Source organism: Phlebotomus papatasi, chromosome 1 (genome assembly GCF_024763615.1).
Source record: "Phlebotomus papatasi isolate M1 chromosome 1, Ppap_2.1, whole genome shotgun sequence".
Taxonomy (NCBI): domain Eukaryota; kingdom Metazoa; phylum Arthropoda; class Insecta; order Diptera; family Psychodidae; genus Phlebotomus; species Phlebotomus papatasi.
This window is the reverse complement of record NC_077222.1, coordinates 101213115-101234581: the sequence shown is the minus strand read 5'-3', so window position 1 is coordinate 101234581 and position 21467 is coordinate 101213115. Positions and strand designations below refer to the sequence as shown.

At 32.1% G+C, this 21467-nt stretch overlaps 1 protein-coding gene across 3 annotated transcripts in view; it reads right to left on the bottom strand.

Moving 5' to 3' along the window:
• LOC129810101 (uncharacterized) overlaps positions 1 to 21467 on the bottom strand; it is a 64361-nt gene that overhangs the window by 15596 nt on the left and 27298 nt on the right. For all 3 annotated transcript variants that reach the window (XM_055860371.1, XM_055860372.1, XM_055860373.1), the window contains exons 2-7: positions 19057 to 19192; positions 18690 to 18957; positions 11501 to 11810; positions 11269 to 11422; positions 7517 to 8256; positions 3673 to 3967 (exon numbers count right to left, since the gene is read on the bottom strand). In XM_055860371.1, coding sequence (XP_055716346.1) covers positions 3673 to 3967; positions 7517 to 8256; positions 11269 to 11422; positions 11501 to 11810; positions 18690 to 18957; positions 19057 to 19192 — 1903 coding nt within the window. The remainder of the gene's footprint in view (positions 1 to 3672; positions 3968 to 7516; positions 8257 to 11268; positions 11423 to 11500; positions 11811 to 18689; positions 18958 to 19056; positions 19193 to 21467) is intronic.

Here is a 21467-nt window from a genome sequence, read left to right as displayed (position 1 = left end):
TATTGAACTTTGTTTTAAAGTATGTAATAAAGAGATTTTCCTTCGAATTTCACTGAAAGTTTCTTGCTAACTTATAAGGAGATAGACGCTATCATACAACTTATAACTCAAAAAGTTCCGTTCAAAGGGTGATTTTTTAAATAAATGTGAGAAAAATTAAATTTTAAATAATATGAAAATTCTTTAATAGAAAAAATGGAAAAATAGTTTTTCGTAATGAATTTCGCAAACGTTTCTCCAAATTAAAAAATAACTAATATAAAATTGTTGAAAATGTTTCCTTCTGAGATTATTACAGGAATTTTTTCAAATATATATATTTTTTAGTTTTTCAAAGTTTTAAATGTCTTTCCGATCACCTTTGAAATTAAATAAAATTTCAAGAAGTTTTTTATATTCATTTGAATTTATTTTTTGTAGAATTTATTACGTTTAAATCTATCTATTTAATTTCTGATAACACTAATCAACTTTTAAAAGTCGAATTCGAAAAAGTGATAAGCTTGCTTAAGTTCATGGAACTTGTATTTCTTTAATTGAAAATATTCTTGACAAACAAATTTAAAATATAATTTATTAGTTAATAAAAGTTGCTGATAATCGATTTTGAAAGTAGCTCTACATATTATGTAAATAAAGTCTAATGAAATTTTCTTAGGATATTGGATGAATTAAAAAAAAACGCTTTAAACGGTATAAAAACCGATTTATCAATAGGGTTATAGGACAAAAAGTTGCAGGAGGAAGGATTAATATATTCAAAAATTAAGTAAATTGTCTCTTTCCGAATCGGATATGTTGCGTATTTCGGCTCGCCCGATTCTAATTTCGACGGTTCATCATTACCGGTACGAGCGGTAAGAGATATTAAAAAAAATATGCACATATCTTTTTATGTTCAGTAAACCTTCCCAAACTTAAAATCTCTCTCGGGTTAAGGTTTGGTTATACTCCAATGTCCAGAGCAAAATAACTTTTGTTTTGTAAACACATTTTTTGACAGTTATCTCGCTCACTCTTACAGTAAATTTTGAAATCGTGTTTATAAACGAAGGTTTTTGTGCGCTAGGCAAATAATTCGAAAGTATATCAGAGAGAATTTACCTAAAAATCCGTTTAAAGTTCGAAAATTTAAACCTACGAGCTGCACAAAATTTAATAAGTTCATGAAAAGGACATTTATTTTAATGAAATTGAAATTCAAGCGTTCTGCCATTCTGAAATTCCACAAATTACCCTCACTTTTTTCAGCGAAAGCTTAAGCACTGTTGTTGACGTTGTTGTTGATCGAAATGTCAAGAATACCGAAAATTAGAAATTGAAGAATATTCAGCGCTAAAGCGGCAAATGCATGAACTTGAACTTTAGAGGTTTGGCTTGGGTTTGGAGTGGCTTTGTCTCTTCGTATTTAAGCAGAGCTATTACAAGATCATTCTGGGTAATTGACAAAACCGCAGCATATCAAAGGCAATGGTTATGACCGTCATGACAGTTGTTTATTAACTTTTCGAAAAGTGAAAGCTACTCTAAAGCCAAGTCAAACCTATTCGAACATCGAACGGATGTCTAAAGTGTAAATTTATTCGTCGGTTTAGCGCTGGCTGTTCTTCAATTTCGAAATTTCGGTATTTATCACACTGTCAAATTTCAGGATTGCAGAACGTTTGAATTTCAGTTTCATTAAAATACATGTCCTTTTCACGAACTTACACTCAGCTCTTCGTAATCCGGCTGACGTGGGGATAAATTGATATTTAGGTTTTTTGAATCGGTTTTAATATTTTTATAACACGTACAATGGTTTTTATATTTTGAGCTGTGTGAATTTATTTTCTGACAAAAACTAACAGAATTTTCTTTGTGGTGACTTTATGTGTAATTTTGTACCATAATTATGTATCAAAAACCTTGATAAAAGGAAAATAACACTTTAGTTCAAGTTGGAAAAACTGCACTTTTAGTAAAAAAAAATTGAATACATCAACCGTCAGTCTTTGACAGCTGTCACTCGGACACATCGAAAAAGCTGAGTGTATTTTCCTTTTGTGCAACTCATAGATTTAAATTTTCGAACTTCCAAGGGAATTTTAGGTAAGTTCACTCTGATATACTTTCAAATCGGTATAGAAAAAATCTCAACCGGAGAGAGCTCTCAAATAGGAAAAGTGGGAAAAGTTATTACTGAACGTAAAAGCCTCTAAACTGGAAGTTATTTTCGTAAAAAATCGCTTTTTTTACGGAAATTTTCTCCATTGCGTATGTCGAAACGTCAAAATTCTGTCAAAAATGTTATTTTTGACGTAAATTGCTTTAAATGGGTAGAGACTTTAAGAAATCACAGTTAATTATTCGCCTATAGTGAGTGAATTAATGTATTCTTAATGTTACTATCAAATCACTTTAAAATTGGTTCAGACTTTTAAAATTTCTCTCAATATTTATGTTTTTTTTTTACTTCTTGGTTTCTATAGAGTCCGGGAGATGTGTTTAATAGCCCTATTAATAACTTATTATATTTTCTCGTTATTCCATAAGGTTCTCTCAAGGCATGTCTGCTCAGAAGAATATGAGCTTTTCCGAGTAAAGCAATAAAACTAAATAGATTGCATGATATGCTCTGTCACAGTATTTTCATTATTATTAAGCCTTTATAGAAAATATACTTAGGTTTTTCATTTAGTGAATAAGAACTTCAAAAAGTTTGAGTGTGTCTGATTTTTCCAATAAATGCATTCTAATAAGAAAATGCAATCCTTTCAATTTGCAACGCTTTTCAATTACACAAATTCACTTTTTCTCTAATAACTCTTTACTGGATTGTACACTATAAACATTAGTGAACGTCTTTCTTAACATTTGCTGTGATTTTTCAAGGGTTCTCATGAATGCACTTTATTCTTTCTCGCGCCATTCTAAAAAAAAAGAAAAGTTCTCAACGCAAATGGAGTGGACAGAAGAATTTGCACGTCTTGCAAAGTGCTCCTGTGCAGAGAACATTTAAGGAAAAAAAGGTATCAGAAAAAAATTCACATGGAGAGTTCTCATGAAAGTCCTTGGAATTGAGTATGAAAAAAAAGAGTAAATCGATAGTGCTTAATTAAGAAAAAAAATAGCAAAGTGTAAGTTCATTTAGTGTGAAATTATTTTAATAGATCAGAGACTTGCAAATTGCATTTTCATGCAAAATAAGAACGTGAATATTCATTGAGTTAGTGAAGAAAAAAAAATCGACATTAATAGGCCTTAAGAATTGTTTTGACGACAATTGCAAATTCTGTTCTGAGATTAAAAAAAATATATTGGTCTATCTTGGAAATCCCAAAAGCTCCTCACAATCAACTTCATTCAAAATTTCAGTTGTGGCATTTTATCAGACATTTTGAATTACCAGATAAGTTAGGCAAATATTTATGTGTCTCTCGAGAATAAACAGACTTTTGTTCAAAAGACTCTCGATTTTTTTTGTGCATGCATTTTACTGATAAGCTGAGGGATTTTCTTGATATCTCAACGACAAAAAAGGGGGAGGCAAAGTCAAATAGAATTGCAATGCAAATACCGACAAATAATACTTATTGACTAATTTTTCTTCAAGTGGAAAAGCGACGTATTTGAGATTTCTTCTTCTTTTTTTTTGGGGGTAAAGGTAAAGTTATTCATGAGGGAACTTACCTATTTCTCGTGGGAGTACCACCCTCATTTGCTATTATATTCGTTATCCTCTGTGATCCGAAATTTCCTATTGTCGTTACTTCTCCTCCCAGGGAAAATCTCACAGTGGGTGGTGATACACATTCAGAGTTTTTGCCATCATTCGTCGGATTTACTGGATTCGGTGAAGATTGATGACGTTGCAGAGGTATCTGAAGTGGTGATATTGGAAGACTTCGATTTCTCAGACTTTTTATATCCAGTGCTGACAGACTATTATGACGATGGATAAATAGCAGGGCGGGTGCTTCTGAAACTAGAAAGATGGTCAATTAATTTTTGAGGATGTCTCAAATGTTAGAGAAACCAATCACTAACAAAAGAATGATTGAAATTCAATTAAAGAGCATGAGATTACAATTTCTATAACATAGGGCGGTGATATAGTTAGCAATCAGTCTCTTAATCTTCTGACTATCTTGCAAATATAGGGAAAAGCTACCTTCACTGAGAAAAAAAAGAGGGTGCGATTAACTTTTTTTTCCTTAGAACTTTAACACTTTTTAGGTGTAAAAATATATCAAAATTTTTAATATTATATGCTCGGTCAGTAGATTAATTTGAATGAAAAGAAACACGGATTTTGACCTAGATCCTTCTCCTCCTTTATTACTAGGACTTTATTACAGGACTAAATTGAAACTGATGTGACGTTCAAAGAAAGAAGAAAAACATATACAAAACCCTTGAGGGATAAAAGGACGTGTATTTTGATTTCAATCAAACGAATGAATCCGGTGAATTTTGATTTTAATAAAAATTCACCTCCTGCGGTATACCTTTTAGATCAGGAAAATTTCATGAAGTCAAAATTCGATTTTATTTTTTCTCCCACGCTTTTCATACATCTATATATCATTCATTCGCACTCTTCTCCTTCTTCTTTTTAGATATCACTCCAAATTCAATTTTGCTCAATTGAATTTGGACTGTGAAAGGATGAGATAGATGAGATAGACATATGCACAACGTATGGGAAAGAAAGGAATATGAATTTTGATTTCATGAAATTTTTCTGATCTAAAAGGTGTGCAATATGCAGGATACATAAAAAAATATTTCCAAAATCATGCATGAGGGCTCATAATTTAATTTAAGTTCGAAGCCATTACTATTTAAATTTTGTCAGTCAAATATTCAATTTTTGGCAGTAAAGCAAACAAAATTGATTAGTATTGTTTTCGGCATAGCTTTTAGATCGAGAAACTTTCATAAAGTCAAGATTAACATCCCTTTCTTTCTCAAAAGTTCTGCATATATTTATCCTACTCTTTCGCACTCTTCTTCTTCTTTTAAACATCATACTAAATTAAATTTCTGCCCAATTTTGTGTCCGAGAGAATAGGATACACTTATGCAAATTTTTGAGAAAGAAAGGGACGTGAATTTAGATTTCATGAAATTTTCCTGATCTAAAAGATATGCAAGAGTTATTCGTTGTTAATGCGCAAAGATCGTGCATAATGGCTTCAGCACAGAACAAGGTGTGCTCAGGATAAGATCAAGAAAATTTCAAGAAATCAAAATTCAAATCCCTTGCTTTCTCAAAAGTTTGGCGATTACTTCATAATGCCACATACAAAATTGTATTAAACAAAATTGTATATTTGTGACGTCCTAAAGAAAAGAAGAATGAGAAAGAACATACGCAAAACGTTTAAACGAAAGGGATGTGAATTTTGATTTCATGAAATTTACTTCATCTAAAAGTTGAGCTGAAGCCACTATTCAGTACCTATTTTATCAAATTTAAGAACCGCGCAAAGTAACTAGTAATCAATTTTGATTTCCTTGCTGACAAAAATTAAACACTTGATTGATCAAAATTAAATTTTGGTTGACAATTTTGAATTTTTGAGTGATTAATATAATATTATATTTACCAACCAAACTGTTTATTTACTCAACAATTTTTTTTCTTTTCATTTTTTAATATTGATTCGAAGATCAAAAATCTAAATTTAATTTTATTATTAAAAAAATATAAAAAAATATAAAATTATTTATTTTAATTTTATATCTCTAAAAGATTAACTAAATTTGATCTGCATGAATTAAATGAAGTGTAAAAAAAATCTTGTTAATATTTAATTAAAATTCTCTTCTTCCATTCTAAAATACAATTATTCTGAAAATTAAATTTTAAATACTCTCAAGGATTAGCATGAGTCTATTTGGGTCCTAATCCAATTCGTAAAGCACGAATATTCGATTTAGACTTGAGTTATGACATAAAGCAATAAATTTTCGTGTTGGTTTATACTAAAATATCACGGATTTGGTTTTGACTGACAATAATGTGAGTGAAATGTAGGCTATATTCTTTTCAATACAGCCTAGGAACTTCAACGTATCAGTTAATTGAACTTAAAAAGGTTTAAAGCCTGTCTTAGATACATTTACGAAGACAGACTTACGACTGAAGCCGAGAGACAGCTTAACGAAATTATAAATCAAAACAGTGATCAGTAGGGGAATTCTGTAACAATATGACAATGTCATATGACAAATTTTCGTTGTAAATTCGACGATCTGGCAACATTAAAGCCCAGTGAGCATCAAATGGCCATTGTAACAAGTTCTATGAAGCTCTGAGTAAATGATATAAATATGATATTCGATTAATTTTCCCGAATTTACTACATAAAAATTTTTAAATTTGTCATATGATATTGTCATACATCGTTAAAGAATTCCTCTTAAGAAGGGGAATTCTGTAATGCTCTGGCAATGCCATATGACAAATTGTGTTTAAATCTCAGAAGAGCTTTTTCGAAAGTAAATATTCTGTAGCCGTGACATTGCCATTTCAGCTCACGTGACATTGTCAGAAGTCACATATTTGAGATTTCTGGCAATACAAGTGACAATGAATTTTGTTAAACAAATCAACCAAGACAGACTGTATTTTCATAAAATTTCAAAGTAAGGGGATTTCATTACAAAATCAATGAATTGCATTTTCGAACTTATATGATATGACAAAAAAAAACTCGATTGCCATTGTCAGGTTTCGAACTCACGCGTGACAATGTCACGAAAATTACAGAATTCCCCTACAGATTACATTTCCATTTGTTACTGACTAATCCGTCTTTCGGATTAAGCCGAGAAACGGCTTAGTTAATGGGAAAATGAAGGAAATTTAGTCAAATTATTATTTTTATTATCATTACGTTAAGCCATCTCTCGACTTAAGTCGTAAGTGTGCCTAGTGAATAAGGGTAAATTATGTTCTTAACCCATTCAGTCAATGTACCAGAAATACTTGAGATAGAATATTCATATTTTGGGATTAGTTTCCTACAGATTAATAGATGAATTTTTCGAAAAGAAAAATTTTTATCTCATATGGGGGCGCGGGGAGCCCCTGTCAAACACATGTATTAACGGTCACTGAATTTAAATTCTGTGCATTAATTCATTGCAAACTCTATTGCTTCAGATAGAGTGACTATCTAAGAACACCAATTGGGAACTAGAATTCAAATCAGGAAAGAGGAAACTGGTCAATTTTAACAAATTCCACGGGAGGTCGAATTTTCCGTCCGCCATTTTGAGCAAAAATTTTGCATGACCTTCCGCGAAGCAAGAAAATAATAACAAAATGTATTTTCATCTCTGTCGGACTATTTTTCTCAAGTAATTGAATAACTAACGTTACTAAAAATCCATTCCCGACAGCAATTCGGATAAAAATTGCCCAGAAATAAATCATCCAAAATCACTCAATTTGCGTATGATGTATAATACCATGGTAAAGAATGGGTTAAAGTAGTCAGTTAGTTCATCATTTGATACTTACTGTTGTTGGGATCGAATGGTACGCTATTTTTGACGTTCTGTGAATTCCCCAGGAGCAGTTCATGAGCTTCTCCGGGAAGCATGTACCATCTCAAGGGTTCAATTGTCTCCTTCAGCCTCACCACCAGCTTCTCAGACTTTGAGGCTTTTTGGGCCATTTTTCTAGCCCTGTTAAAGATACACCTGGCTGTATGCAGGCAATCTGGATAATTTTGCGGGAATGTCCCAGGTCCAGAAATTCTCCTATCAGAGAATAGCATCCTCCCATCGGTATACCTTATAGCTCCTAGCCACTTTCTTTCTTTGGCAAGTGAATTCGAATGATGCCTCCATTCTCCCGTTTCCGGATCACATTCATACTGTGGCAGAAGCTTCCAGGCTTCAGTAGCCACCATCTTCAGTGCCTCTAGAATAAATCCAATCTCCTGCTCGGACAAAAAGTACGTCAGGGAGATACGTGTATATCCCGGACGGAGCTTTTCATTGTCCTCATCCGTCAGGATACGCTCATATTCTATGGAAAATTTATCAGAGATTCCAATTTCTCTGCCAATATGACTCTCAGCGGTGGCTTGAATGCCAAACACATCATTGAGCACAGCCACAATGAATCGATGATGGAGAAATGCGCCCCGGGGATGTTTCACAAGAAAGCAAATTGTCGGTAGGCGCTTGGGAGTCATTCCCGGAGGTCCAAGTAATATAATCTCCGGGATTGTGCGAATGTGTGATAGGATTTGTCTGAAAACGTGCAAAAGAAGCACAATATAATACCAATAAATTCCCCAATCAATTGAACCCCAATACATTAAGTACAATTGCCTTTAGCTCTCTCTCTGTAAACTTTACCCAAAAAGATATATTGCAATTTTCGTGGTCATTAAGAAGAATGTGTCACAATATTGCACAGTTTCTCTGCAGAAATGAGGAAAATTAAATGCAAAAACACTTCCTGGGCTAAAATGAGAATGATTTATATTGTCTCTTAACGATTCTGATGACACTTTCTTGCAAAATAGATTTTATTGAGGAAAGAGTAATCCTAAAATTAGGATAACTTAGGAATTATTATCGCCTTATAAAATGTCTCTATAATGTGTAATTGGCTTTCAGAGAGGTTTATGTAACAACGCCGAAAGACTTTTATAAAATACCTCTTCAAATAACTTATATCAATTAACAACAATTCTATCATTAAATGCATTAAATGTATTATCATGGTAATTAATGTGGTGTGCATTAAAATGAATCTGTTTAAGATAATCGCAATATTTCTAATTTAAGACTGATTGAGTCGCAAAAGTGGTTCTTGCTGTAGTTTTCCACAACAATATTACTATTAATTTATTCTCAATAACCAACAATAAAGCTAAAACACTCGAGAAGCGTAATACACCAACGTTTTATAGTTTCACATCATCCAATGCGAACCTCCAGATTATAAATACTTCAAGAAGTTCTGAATAATAAATAAACATTTCTCCATTTTGTAAACCTTTGCTAAATTGTAGTGGAAACCAAGGGAAAACACTTCAGTGAATTCTCAAACTCTTAAGTTCCAACGGTGCGATATGAATCAAAAATTAATCTTTTACATAGTTTAGGAAAGTCGTTAAACAAAATGTTGAATTTCAAGATTCAGTTTTAACTTTTAAATCCCTTCTTTATTTTACCGATTTCTAACCGATTTAAACCGAGGCATGAAAATTTATCAAATGAAATAAATAAAATTAATTACTCATAACCGCAAAGTAAACGTATACAAGTATGAGATTCTAATACCGCTTTGGTTTATACAAAATTCAATTCTTATGGCTTTGCACTCTGGCTTTGAACACGGTATATTTTTCCCATATTCCTTTAAAGAATTTGTTCTAATTTTTTCAGGAAATGTGTGACTTAAGAATAGGGAGAAGTAGGGCACCTTTGAAAGTGGGGTACCTTTGAAATTGGGATTTGTCTCCTACACAGTAAAAAATCGGGCAAAAAAAATAACGTGTAATTTCCAAATTACCACTAAAAAAATTTTAAATTTTAATTTTCACCACTATTAAAATGGTAAATTTTGTGTAAAAATTTTCAGCGTGTAATTCAAACGTGTAATTTTTACCACTGTCCAAGTGGAACACTGTCACTTAAAAAGTGATAAATATTCTGCAACGTATAAAATTTGGTGCGTGTCTTTTGAGTTTTATAGCCTCTAATTTTGAGTAAAAAAAACAAATCCCTCAAGGACTGAAATACTCCTGCTAGTGTGTATTTTCAAATTACACCTTTTTTTTAATTTTACATGCTTGTTTTTACACATATCTGAAAATTGAACGCGAAAAGCATTACACGCTGGAAATTACACGCTGAACATTACACGTTTTAAAAATTACACCATTCCCAAAATTATTACTATAATAATTAATAAATACTACAATAATTAATAAAGGACACTTGTTATTGTTTTTCAGAACTTAGAGAGGGATTGGATTACAGGGAGTTCCGGCTTAAGTGAAAACGGATTGAAAGAATTTGATATGATTTGCCTGCTATTGGGAGCTCATTTATAAAATCATTTCTGGAATGCCTCGAAATGCCCCTAGCCGTTGGCGCTGAAAGTAGGCTGAAAAATTCACGCCGAAAATGTTTTGCATACATCACGACGTTTCCATACCTTATTACAAAGATATTTCCTGTGGGTATGCAAATTTTCTGTGTCACTGGAGTGAATTCTTGGGCTTTTTTTGATCCTGAGAATTTCTTTCAAAGCGAAACTCCCAAATTCAATGAACATAGAAAATAGTTAGCGAAGACACATAACCAATAAAGTCCAAAAAGTATCGATTATTTTAATTTTAGCATGGCCAGAAATTACTTTTCTTTCCCCAGGTCACTCTTGACGTTTTTTTTTATAGAATATCCTGTGCTTAATTAATGAATATAAAATCATTCACGGCATGCTAGATAGTAAGCTTCAGTGGTGTGTGTCTCGGCTTACTAAAGAAATTTCATTTTTTGTTTTGTTTTATTGTCTGCAGTTTGTTCAAATTCTGCCTAGTAAGAAATTGAGAGGAAAACGTACACTAAGCAAACATTTGACTAAGGTCAACTTATTAAATAGAGGGTCACTAGAGATCCTAAGTTATTATCTCGAATCGTTTGACTTGTGAATTTATATTTTTATATTTATATTTTTATTATATTTTTTAGAAGATGGAAAACAAGACAAAGATCGGAATGTAATTTTGTAATAATTTCTAAGTAGGGTAAAGTGGTACAAGTTGGACAGTGGTACAAGTTGGACAATGGTACAATTTGGACAGGGCTTTTCGTCTTGATAAATTTAGTACTTCATTTTTATTTGTATATTTTTAAGGCTTTAGTTTTATAATTTGGTTCCTTGTGCTTGAAAACAAATTTTGTAGTGTATTTATCAAGAAAAAAGCCATGTCCAACTTGTACCGGCGAATTGTCCAACTTGTAACACTATGTCCAACTTATATCACTTTACCCTAAGTGAAAGTATAATCATTTAGAACGAGCATAATTTTTAACACTCTCCTTAAACCCAAAGTAAAATAAAGCATTAAAACTTAATTTATCAAATAAATAATGAGATGTAAGTCTGTGCAATTCCGAGATATTACCATTTTGTTCAAATCTCATAAAAGAAAGTCAAGATAAACTATGGGTAAGACGGAACCATTCCTAATTTAAATTGCAATATAACTTTTCCAAGTTCTAATTAGGCCAATTTCTACTTACTTGCATATCTTCTCTTCTCTAGCCATTATTGATTGCGTTCCGAGGGATTCCTTGAGTTGAATGGCCAATCCAGCTCTTATAGCACCAATTACGCCCAGACTATTGTATGGCACATTGGGAGTTGTCAACAAGCACCGTTTTATCACTGCAATTCCTGCAAAAATCATCCACCAAAAAAAGCCATTGAGAAATTAATCTCGCAAACCCAGAGATTAGATAGAGTAACTCTTACCTGGCGCTTGAACTCCGCCAATGAATTTGTTCACATTGAAGTACACAATGTCCTTGGAAGCCCCCGGTAGTTGAGGATTCATATTGACCTCTGAATAGGGAGCTACCATGCTGTAATCCCATATTGCAAGAGCTCCATACTGATGTAGAAGAATTGTCGTGGCCACATCATCCGTGAGGATTCCCGTGAGACGAGAGGCTGCTGAGAAGAAGCCCACGAGATGCTTCTGACTGTTCATGTGGCTAGACAGTTTTTTCTCCAGATCAACAAGGTCAAGAAATCCCTCGCGATTCTTGGCCACTTTCACAATCTGAAAAAAAAATATAGTATTGCACATTGTCACGAAGGGCAAAGTTGTAATCTGTAGAATTTCCACAATTTCATGATACTCGGGTACTCTTCCACTACATTTAATAAATTATAATAACTCCGATAATGAAATGGGGTCAGTTGTGAAAAGCATCTCATTTTTATTTAATGTATTGTGATCAATTTGAACAAATTGGAAATTCATAGTAGATACATCGTACAGAATTGTTCAATTAAATGAACTTTGGCAATGATTATGGTAATATCAGTGCGGATATTGGAATTCTTATACAATATATCCCTAAATTATTTGTTGCAAAAAATCGGTCTACCAAAAATGATCAGCAATGTACAATAAGCTAATTGGGAACCCAATCTAGTCGTGTACTTTGGAATTTCCTTTCCTTTTTCTTTATAATTAGGGGTTCATCTGGAAGATGATTGCCCCGCATTTCCTTTCTGTATCAGATAGACAAAAGAAAAAGACAACGACGGAGTGGCCTATACACGAAGAAGAATATTTTTTAAAATCGTTTGTAATTGTTTGTGAAATCCCAATGGGATACTCACAAAATGCTCGTAAATAGTAAGTATAACCTACTAAAAAGTTCGTAAAAGTTTGTACTTTTTTCACAAACTTTATTCGTAATACGATCACTTAACAATCATTTTTTATTCTTTTACAAACATTTGTTCGTACATTTTTGTATGTCTGGCAAAACGTTACGAACAAATGACAAAATTTTACGAAAACTCTTTTATGTGTTTACGAACATTTACGAACAATATTTGTAAAAGAGCAAAAAATTTTCGTCAAGTGATCACATTACGAACAAAGTTTATAAAAACTGCAAACTTATGCAAACTTGTTTATGGGTTATATACGTTTTGCGAGTATTTTGTAAGTCCCCTATGCAAGGATTCACAAAAATTTTTCATATTTTTAATAATAATTTAAAAAAAATGATTTTTCAACACTAAACCTACCAAGACCCGGTCAAATTGACCGGTTTAAATGTACCACATGTTTAAACAGTATAATATGTCACTATCAAACTTTATGAATTTCTTAAAAGATGCATGTAATATATTTTTCAGTGTTTAAATTTTAATTTTTTGTTCTTTACAGAGACAAATTTTTTAAGTATTCTACCTTGCGGCGGTTTATCGTTTGACCGAGAAACGACCAAAAACGGTCGGTAGATTTAGTGTTAATAACTTAATTTTGAATAATTAATTATAATAATATTAATCAGGGGCATGACATTTCCTATGTTTCTCATATGTTTCTAACGCGCCGAAAAAACTTTTGAGTTTATTAGCTGTTTTCTGTCATTGTAGAATGAATTAGCAAAAAATTCTAATACAAAATAAAAGCAAATTTAATAACAAAGAGGCAACCGAAAACCCCAAATTGGCAACCTACGTAGTTTTGAAGATATCTCGTGAAATGTGTTCGAAAACAGGAAAATATTTACACTAAAACTGGTCACATTTTTCAGAGTTAATGTCACCCCCCTATTAATATTAATTTTTTTTTATTATTTTTTCTGTGTAACGTAATGCCCCTTCTTCACGTTTTAGATCAGGAAAAAATTGTAAAGTCAAAATTTCCATCCCTTTCTTATTTTAAGCATTGCATATTTTTCCCATTCCACTTAAATCTAAATTCAATTTAGATTTAGGTGCAAACAAGTGGCAGAGACTTATCCAAAACTTTTGAGAAAGAAAGAGTTGGAAATTTTGAATTTATTTCCATTATTTAATTTATAAAATTTTGCCACTCTATTGCAAAAGGTATGTTGTGCAGAAGTATTTTAAAAACTCCAATGTAGTAAAGTAAAGAATTTAAATGGCTATAATAAATTTTCAATTCTTTTAAATTATCAAATATTTATTCTTGGAAAAAGGTAAAAAATGAGAAAATACCATCTTTGCGTTTTAGGTACGTTTGAAATTATTTCGGATCAATTTTGCGTAATTTAATGGAAAAGAAATAACTTTTTAAATTAATTTTCTTATCAACCAAACCGAAAATTTACATCCCAAAAATGTTGAGAACTCTTCAAATTCAATTATTAGAACAAAAGCATTACAATTCAAAATATCAAGGGTAAAAGATTCTAAATATTTCACACTAAATTAATTATTTCGAGTGAACAATGAACTATCAATGTTTTAGCAAAGTTGTACCAACAAAATTTAATATACCACAGATGCAGTTCACTCTGCACTTGATTTTCGTAAACTTTTCTTTACTTATATATAGCACTTTAGAATGGTCTTTAGCGATCCTGTCTACGATGTACAATCGAAAAAGACCATTCTTAAAAAGCTCGTTTTCTTCTCATTCTTGTATGATGTGGGCCTAGCGGATTAAAAATAGCATATTTTCTTTAAATCTTTTTTCAAGATAATAAAAAATATTTAATTTAAACTCTTAAGCATATAAAGGTACCACATTTCAAATATTATATTTTCTGAAATTTTCATTTAAAAATTTTAAAAAATCAGCCGTGCAAGGATCTGATTTTTGAAGAGGGTTTTTCCAAAAAAAAAACTTGGAAATGCACAAGATTTCTCATAGATCAAAAAACTAAATATTTCCCGTAAAGAAATGAGTTAAATTCGTACTTAAACGGTAGATTATTTTTTACCTTGATTACAATTTATTTTAAAAGACAAAACGTGCTGTAAAATGCGCCGAAAATGATAATTCGAAATTATTTTTTTGATTTCAGATGAATATATGGTGTGTATTCTCGGAAATCTTGCCCACCGCTAAATAAGGTTGTTCAAAAACGTCTCCGTTAATCAGGCTCTCACGCCTAAATTTTTAAGATTTTGAATCAAAATTTAAAAAAAAAATATAATTTAAATGTTGTACTTTTATATGTTAGAGAACTTGAAGTAAAAAATTATTATGTTGACAGAAAATTAGAGAAAATATGCTGTTATTTGACCCATGTAACTCCTTAAGGTATACCGCTAGTAGAAGTAGTATAACCTTAATGGATAACATGGAAACTGTAGAAAATTCCTAATACAAATTAGAGGATGAGTTTTAGAAAGTTTTATCAAGGAAAAGGTAACAAAGAAGAAGTCCTACGAGTATGACCCGTAGACCAGAGGATAATACACAGGTTAAAAAAGTAAACAAAAACTGTCCTTATGGGCTTTGGGAATATAATTGACTTGATTGGATTGTTGATATATTCTAGAGAAGAAAATTTAAATATTCCATTTCCCAGAAGTTCCATCATGAATTATTTTTAACATATAATAAGCGTATTTTTCAGAAGCTTTTTCATTCCCAAATACCTTAAAATCATGACAGGAATGAAACATTATCCACTTGTAATAAAATATTAAATCTAATAAAATCTTCATGTTTTCATATTCATCAGAGATTGGAGTCGTTTAAAGCTTACAAAGCTTCGGAAAATCATATAGCGCGATGGTAATGAAAAACATTTTATGGGATTTTGGAATTACACGTGAATTAATGCTTAAGAATAAAAATAAACAAGGTTGTATTGATTCAGTTTCGTTCCAGTTTCCTCACTCATTTTTCCCAATAATCTCCTGTACCGCTTCTTCCAGAATATCTGGTAAGCTTCATTGAATACTATCTTACCCTTACTTCATGCTAAAGGATACGAAGCTGATTAGCTTCAAATATTTCCAGTATCATTATGATGAGTATTGAATTTTCACTTTATATCCCATGAAGCAGGATTAAACTTTATTTAAATTTCTCTATTGCTCAGCTCACTGATTCAATTTAAAATTTTATCGAGAAGAAAATTTGTATTTCTTCCAGCAGGAAAGTGAAACAATGTAATTGATAGTTTCATATCAGTCAGTCTGCTAAATGAGAGAAATGATAGTGAACATTTATTTTTTTTATGGTGTAATTCTTATTTCCGTTTCCATACTACATAAAATAAATTAATAACTTAATAGTGTAGAAAAATTTATTCGATCAGTTCTAATTATTTGTCGTATTGGAAGAATGAGCCAGGACATGAAGCAAAATAGTTGCCCTATAGAACCAAGACTTTGTGAAATTTTAAAGCACATTTAAAAGGTTTAATGAGAATTTGGTGTTAAAATTCCTTTAGGGGCTCTTAACTTCGTTAAAAGTTCCCCACAGTGCTTTTGGTAGTCACAGACACGGAACCAAGAGCGCTATAAGAAGATTAAAAGAATTTTGGTTCTATAACGCCCTATGCCCTAGACATACGTACGGCTTAAACCGACTGACGTATTAGTGGGAAATTGATTGTAGTAATTATTGAGCCATTACTTAAAGAATGACTTAAAGAATTCTACATGACTATTTTAAGAAAAAATTGCCTTTTAGGAGTTCATTAAGGACTGTACCAAAACACCGGTTGAAAATAGATCTTCCGAGTTTACTTTACTAAGTTCCGTTTAATACAGTGATAGTTCTTAACCCTATCATCCTGGAAATTCCGTTTAAACCGAAATCGGCGTTTATACCAGAGATATCTGCGTTGTAAAATCAACCATTTATCCGCCTCACCATGAGATCCTCATTCTTCATGCATAAAAACATACCGAAGAAGCAATATTTTCCTAATACACATAATAGGCTTATATAATACTACAAGTAAGGTATTGAGACTTGGCATAGTTTACAATTGCTGTGCCATTAAGCTACAATGGTTCAACCAGAAATTGACTATATTCCTCAATGAAGCAGAAGTATCTTCTTCCGGGTAACCGGGTCTTCTGGATCTCGTTTTAACGCAGAAATCAAACCACCATTATACAACTAAAATTCTTATAATCGGTTTTAGCGCTCTGGGTTCCGTGTCTGTGATTACTGAGAGTAATGCCCTAGACACACTTACGACTAAAGTCCAGAGACAACCTAAGCTCATTCATAGCCAAGTCAGTTTCTGACACACTACGAACGAGGATTAGCATTTACTGGTATCCACAAATCATAACTTTCGTGGGTTTTTATGCTGATATTTCTACTGAAATGCACTAATAACTCCTCTGAAAATGAAACTTATTTGTGAGGTGGAAGCTAACTCGCGACTTAAGCCAATTTAGGCGATTCTAGTGAATAACACTATGCCACATTATTTTTGGCACACGGATCTCACATGGTACGTTTGGTAGAGCCGAGTCTCCTGATCAAGAATCTGTTCTTGGTTTTGCTCCAATACGTCACAATTTTCTTTAATTAACTTTTTCTGTTTTTGCTGTTTTTACTCTTATTATAAATTATTCCTCCGGTTCTAATGTACAGAACTTAATAAATGGACATCCGTTTGAAAGGTAAGTAGTTGTGCTTCAACTTGAAAATTATGTGATATTTTTTGAAAAAATCCTTGGTGTCAGAAAAAGAAAATCAAATTAAAACTTCTCAAAAATGACCTAATAAAGCAACTTTTGAAAAATCATATAAACTAAACTAAACTAAATATTAATGTACTTTCTTCAATTAATTATTAATTAATGTCACTTCAATTTCATACAAATGTCTATTCTTCCCCACCAGAAAACACTCTTTTAGGAATGTCTGAATTTTCATTATAAGACTTCTAAAGGTGCATTAAAACACTTGATAAAGTTAGGCTTGATAAGGCAGCTATTTTCCTTTTTGGGTATTAAAATATCCATAAATTTTTAAACGATAAAATTGAGAACAGTCGCCAGCGCCACTTGCGGATGGAAACAACGGTCTCTTGCGGAAGAAATGGCTGTCAATATTAGTGAATTCTTGATAACTTGTTTCCTCAGGGTAGATCTAGGACAAGGTGATTGAAGTGGCTGAATCAAATTCAGGATCTTGCCTTGGAGCGCCTTGAAATAGAACGCGAACATCTTCCTGATGTGGCGGAGGATCGAGCAGCGTGCGCTACTAACCTAGGTACTCCGGTCGACGATCCCAATAGGGACAAGCGATTGAAAATACAGTAGAACCTCGCTATAGTCCATATTTAGTTCCAGATTTGATATTTGGGTCGCACTATAGTCCACGTCATTTTTTAAAATTATTAACGACTTTTAGTATTGAAATTGCTCGACGATTTCCACTTTCTTTGCGATTGTGGTACTTGTCATTATGGATCACAATTATCACAACTACTCAATAAAGTTTTCCAAAAATATTAAAATAATTATTACAACATTGCATGTCGGCATACTAAAAAACATAACCTAACTTAAAATCAGTCTTTTGAAATCAACGGTTGATGAATTGTGGACTATAGACCGATGGCCTATAGCGGGATTCTACTGTAAATGAATGAATGAATTGCTAGCTTTTATTATGTAAATAAGAACATTGTTTTCCATAAAAATAAGCCTGTCTGCTTAATTCATTTTAGCAAATTTGTATGTCTATATCAAACGAGTTTTCTACAAGCTTTTAGATTAGAAATTGAGATGTATAATATTATATTATAAAGGTTTTATTAGTATAGCCTTTGTTCGCTTAATGAATTCTGTACATTGTCTTATTAGGTTCCTGTGTACACAGAGTTTTATTTGATTATTTTAGAAGTATTGCGTGTCATATTTTTTAAGTGTTTAATAAATTGTTACGAAAAAGTTTTCAACCTTATAAATTATATTGTCAATACGTCGGAGTGATTACTGTAGTTCGATTGAGAAATAGAAAATGTTGAAATTTTTGTCTTATTATGTCAATAAGACCATTTACAAGTCACATTTGGCACAATAATCCTTGAATTTAAGACTGTTATTTCTGAAAAGTTCTTCTTTACCCCTTTTTCAATGTACTTATATCTTTATCGAATTTTCAAAGTGAATAAAAATTTCATGATGTGCTGAACAATATATACTGAGAAATTTAATAAAATTCTTAAAGACCTACCTCAGCACCAGAGTCAATCCATGGCTGAAGACATCTTGCTGGTTCACATGTGCTGACAAAAAGTGTAACATGTTCAGCATTTGGTGACGACAGGGATTTGTTGATGCATTCTGTGAGTACTTTTTCACTCTCATTGGAAAAATTTATTCTATTGTTAAGTAGAGTGAGAACAACTTCAGCGGGACTCAAATGTGTCCCATCGCAGAGAATCACTTCATCATCTGCGGATGCATTAACTGCGGACTTTATAAGATCTCTCGCTTCATTGCTTAAAAATAGACAGGCGACAAACAAGAATTAATATCCTACACCAAAGGCCATTGTAGGAATGATAATGGAAGAACTTTCTGGCAATTGCAATACTCACTTGTACAATTTCGATTGTAATCCGGTCACAGTTGATGTGCAATTAATATCACCAAGCATCGAGAGTGCCTCTTTGTTGACGTAGTCTTCAAAAAATTGCAAGGACTTGCCAGAAGACGTATAATTGGCATACACCACTGCAAAAATAGAAAATTAAATTTTATTGCAACTGTGCACAACAAATAAAAATTTTCCAAAAAAAATAAACATCACGCGCAAAGACAGAATTTCATCACTAAAACATAATTTTCAAAATATCCCTCCCCAACTTATTCTGCCAAACAAATCCTCTTCCGCCCAAATTGAGGATCAATATGAAGAAAACATTTGTTTTGGCCAGAAAATTAATAAGCTGAATATAACAACCCAAAGTGACTGATACACATTCCCGAGAGAAAACAATGAAACAATACATAAACCATACTGCAACAAATCTGGCAAGTATCCAAGAAAAATTTGAGAGCAATTGAAATTCAGCCAAAGTCTATCGGTGAAACTAAAATATGTCAGATGAGTTCATGACGATTAATTCACCAAAGATATTTCAAATATTAAAGGTTAATGTTTTTCAATGTTTTCTACGAAAACAATATCATGAGGAACAAAATACTTTCAACGAGAGGAAAATTTTTCATCTAACAAATCACTCTCAATTGGGTCTCCCACAAATCTCCTCTAACCAGAACATAAATTTTCTTTTTGTTTCATTTTTAAATTTAAAAAAAAAATACAAACTTGCAAGTCCGTAATATAAAGGATGGCTTTCTAGCTTCGAACACTTCTTATTTTTACCATAGGGGAAAGTAGGCATTATTCGAACACAGTGACCCTTCGAACAATGCAAGCTTTCTCTTTGTTTGTTAAGAACTAGTTTGTCATTTTTTAGCCATAAGAAAGATAATTAATAACCTTATGAAACGAGATGAGAAATGATAAACCAAATCTTTGCAAACAATGAGAAAATTCGCATCGTTTGAAGGTTCACTGTGTGCGAATCATGCCTACTTTCCCCTATTTTTTTAATGAATAGGGAAAAGTGCTCTCCCTTCGAACGTTCATGCCTTCGAATAAAATGAATTTCTTTTGGTATTCGTAAGAGATTTACACTAAATCATCACGGAATTATCAACAATTGATGATAAGCCAACTAATATTTAATATAAATGTGTAAGTCTCTTAGGAAAACTAAAAGAAAATTCACATTATTCGAAGAATTCGAAGGCATGAATGTTCGAAGGGAGAGTACTTTCCCCTATAATCTATGGCAATATATTTTAATAGCTAGCAATAAGTCACACATTTCCTGAAAAAAATATATCAAATTCATTAAAGAAATATGGGAAAGTAAGAAGTGTTCAAAACTACCCAGAATATGTACGAAGTCTGAAAGCCTTCCCCTATAATCCAGTATTGAATGCCAAATAGAAGTTACCGGGTGATGAATAAATCTAAAGTATCATGAAAATGCTCTAATAACAGAGAAAAGCTATAATATATCTCACAGCTTCTCGGTAACATTAAGTTTTTATTAAAACTTAAAAGTTTTAAGATCCAAATTTTAGTAGGATGTATTGCTATAATTAGAAAAATTTATGAATCTATACCATAAACATTGCATATACTTCATCATACAATCCTATCGATAATCTTATCGCCTAATAAGCTTAATAAGAAATTTATCTAATCTTTATTAGAATAGATGATTCATTGTTTTATAATATTGCATAACATATTAAATTCACATGAACATGCACTAGTAAAAATAAAAGGATCAACTTGATCCAAATTTGATCCTTTTGCAAAGGATTGATCAAATTTCGAACTCTGAATGAACATTTGTCAATCATATTTATCATAATAGATGTTAATTTTATCCATCCTTTGCAAAAGGATCAATTTGATCCTTTTATTTTTACTAGTGCATGTTCGTGTGAATGTAATATGTTATGCAATATTATAAGCAATTAATTATCTATTCTAATAAAGATCCGCAGATCAGAAGTTCGTATTTCTTAACGTTTCGCCTCTAGATGAGTAACAATTTTATGGACAGAAAAAAATAATGTTTAAAAAGTCTGGTCGTCTACGGATACTTAACCGATTGATTACAGATTGCCACCGATATAATCGGGTTGGAAATTTCAACAACTCATCAAAAAATTTAAATTTAACCAAATCGGTTAAAAATAGGCTCACCAAAGTGGTTTCACCTTTGACCTTCAAAATCCAAGATGGCGATTTTCTTAGGTCATAGGTATACTTGTACGAAATGTTCAGCTGGACCACCTCCAAAACATATCCAAAAATAAAAGAAATCGTAGGAGCCGTTTTCGAGAAAAACCAAAAAAACATGGTTTTAGTGGAGTTGAAGAGGGTGTGGGGGGAAAATAAAAAAAACGTCTAGAAATATCG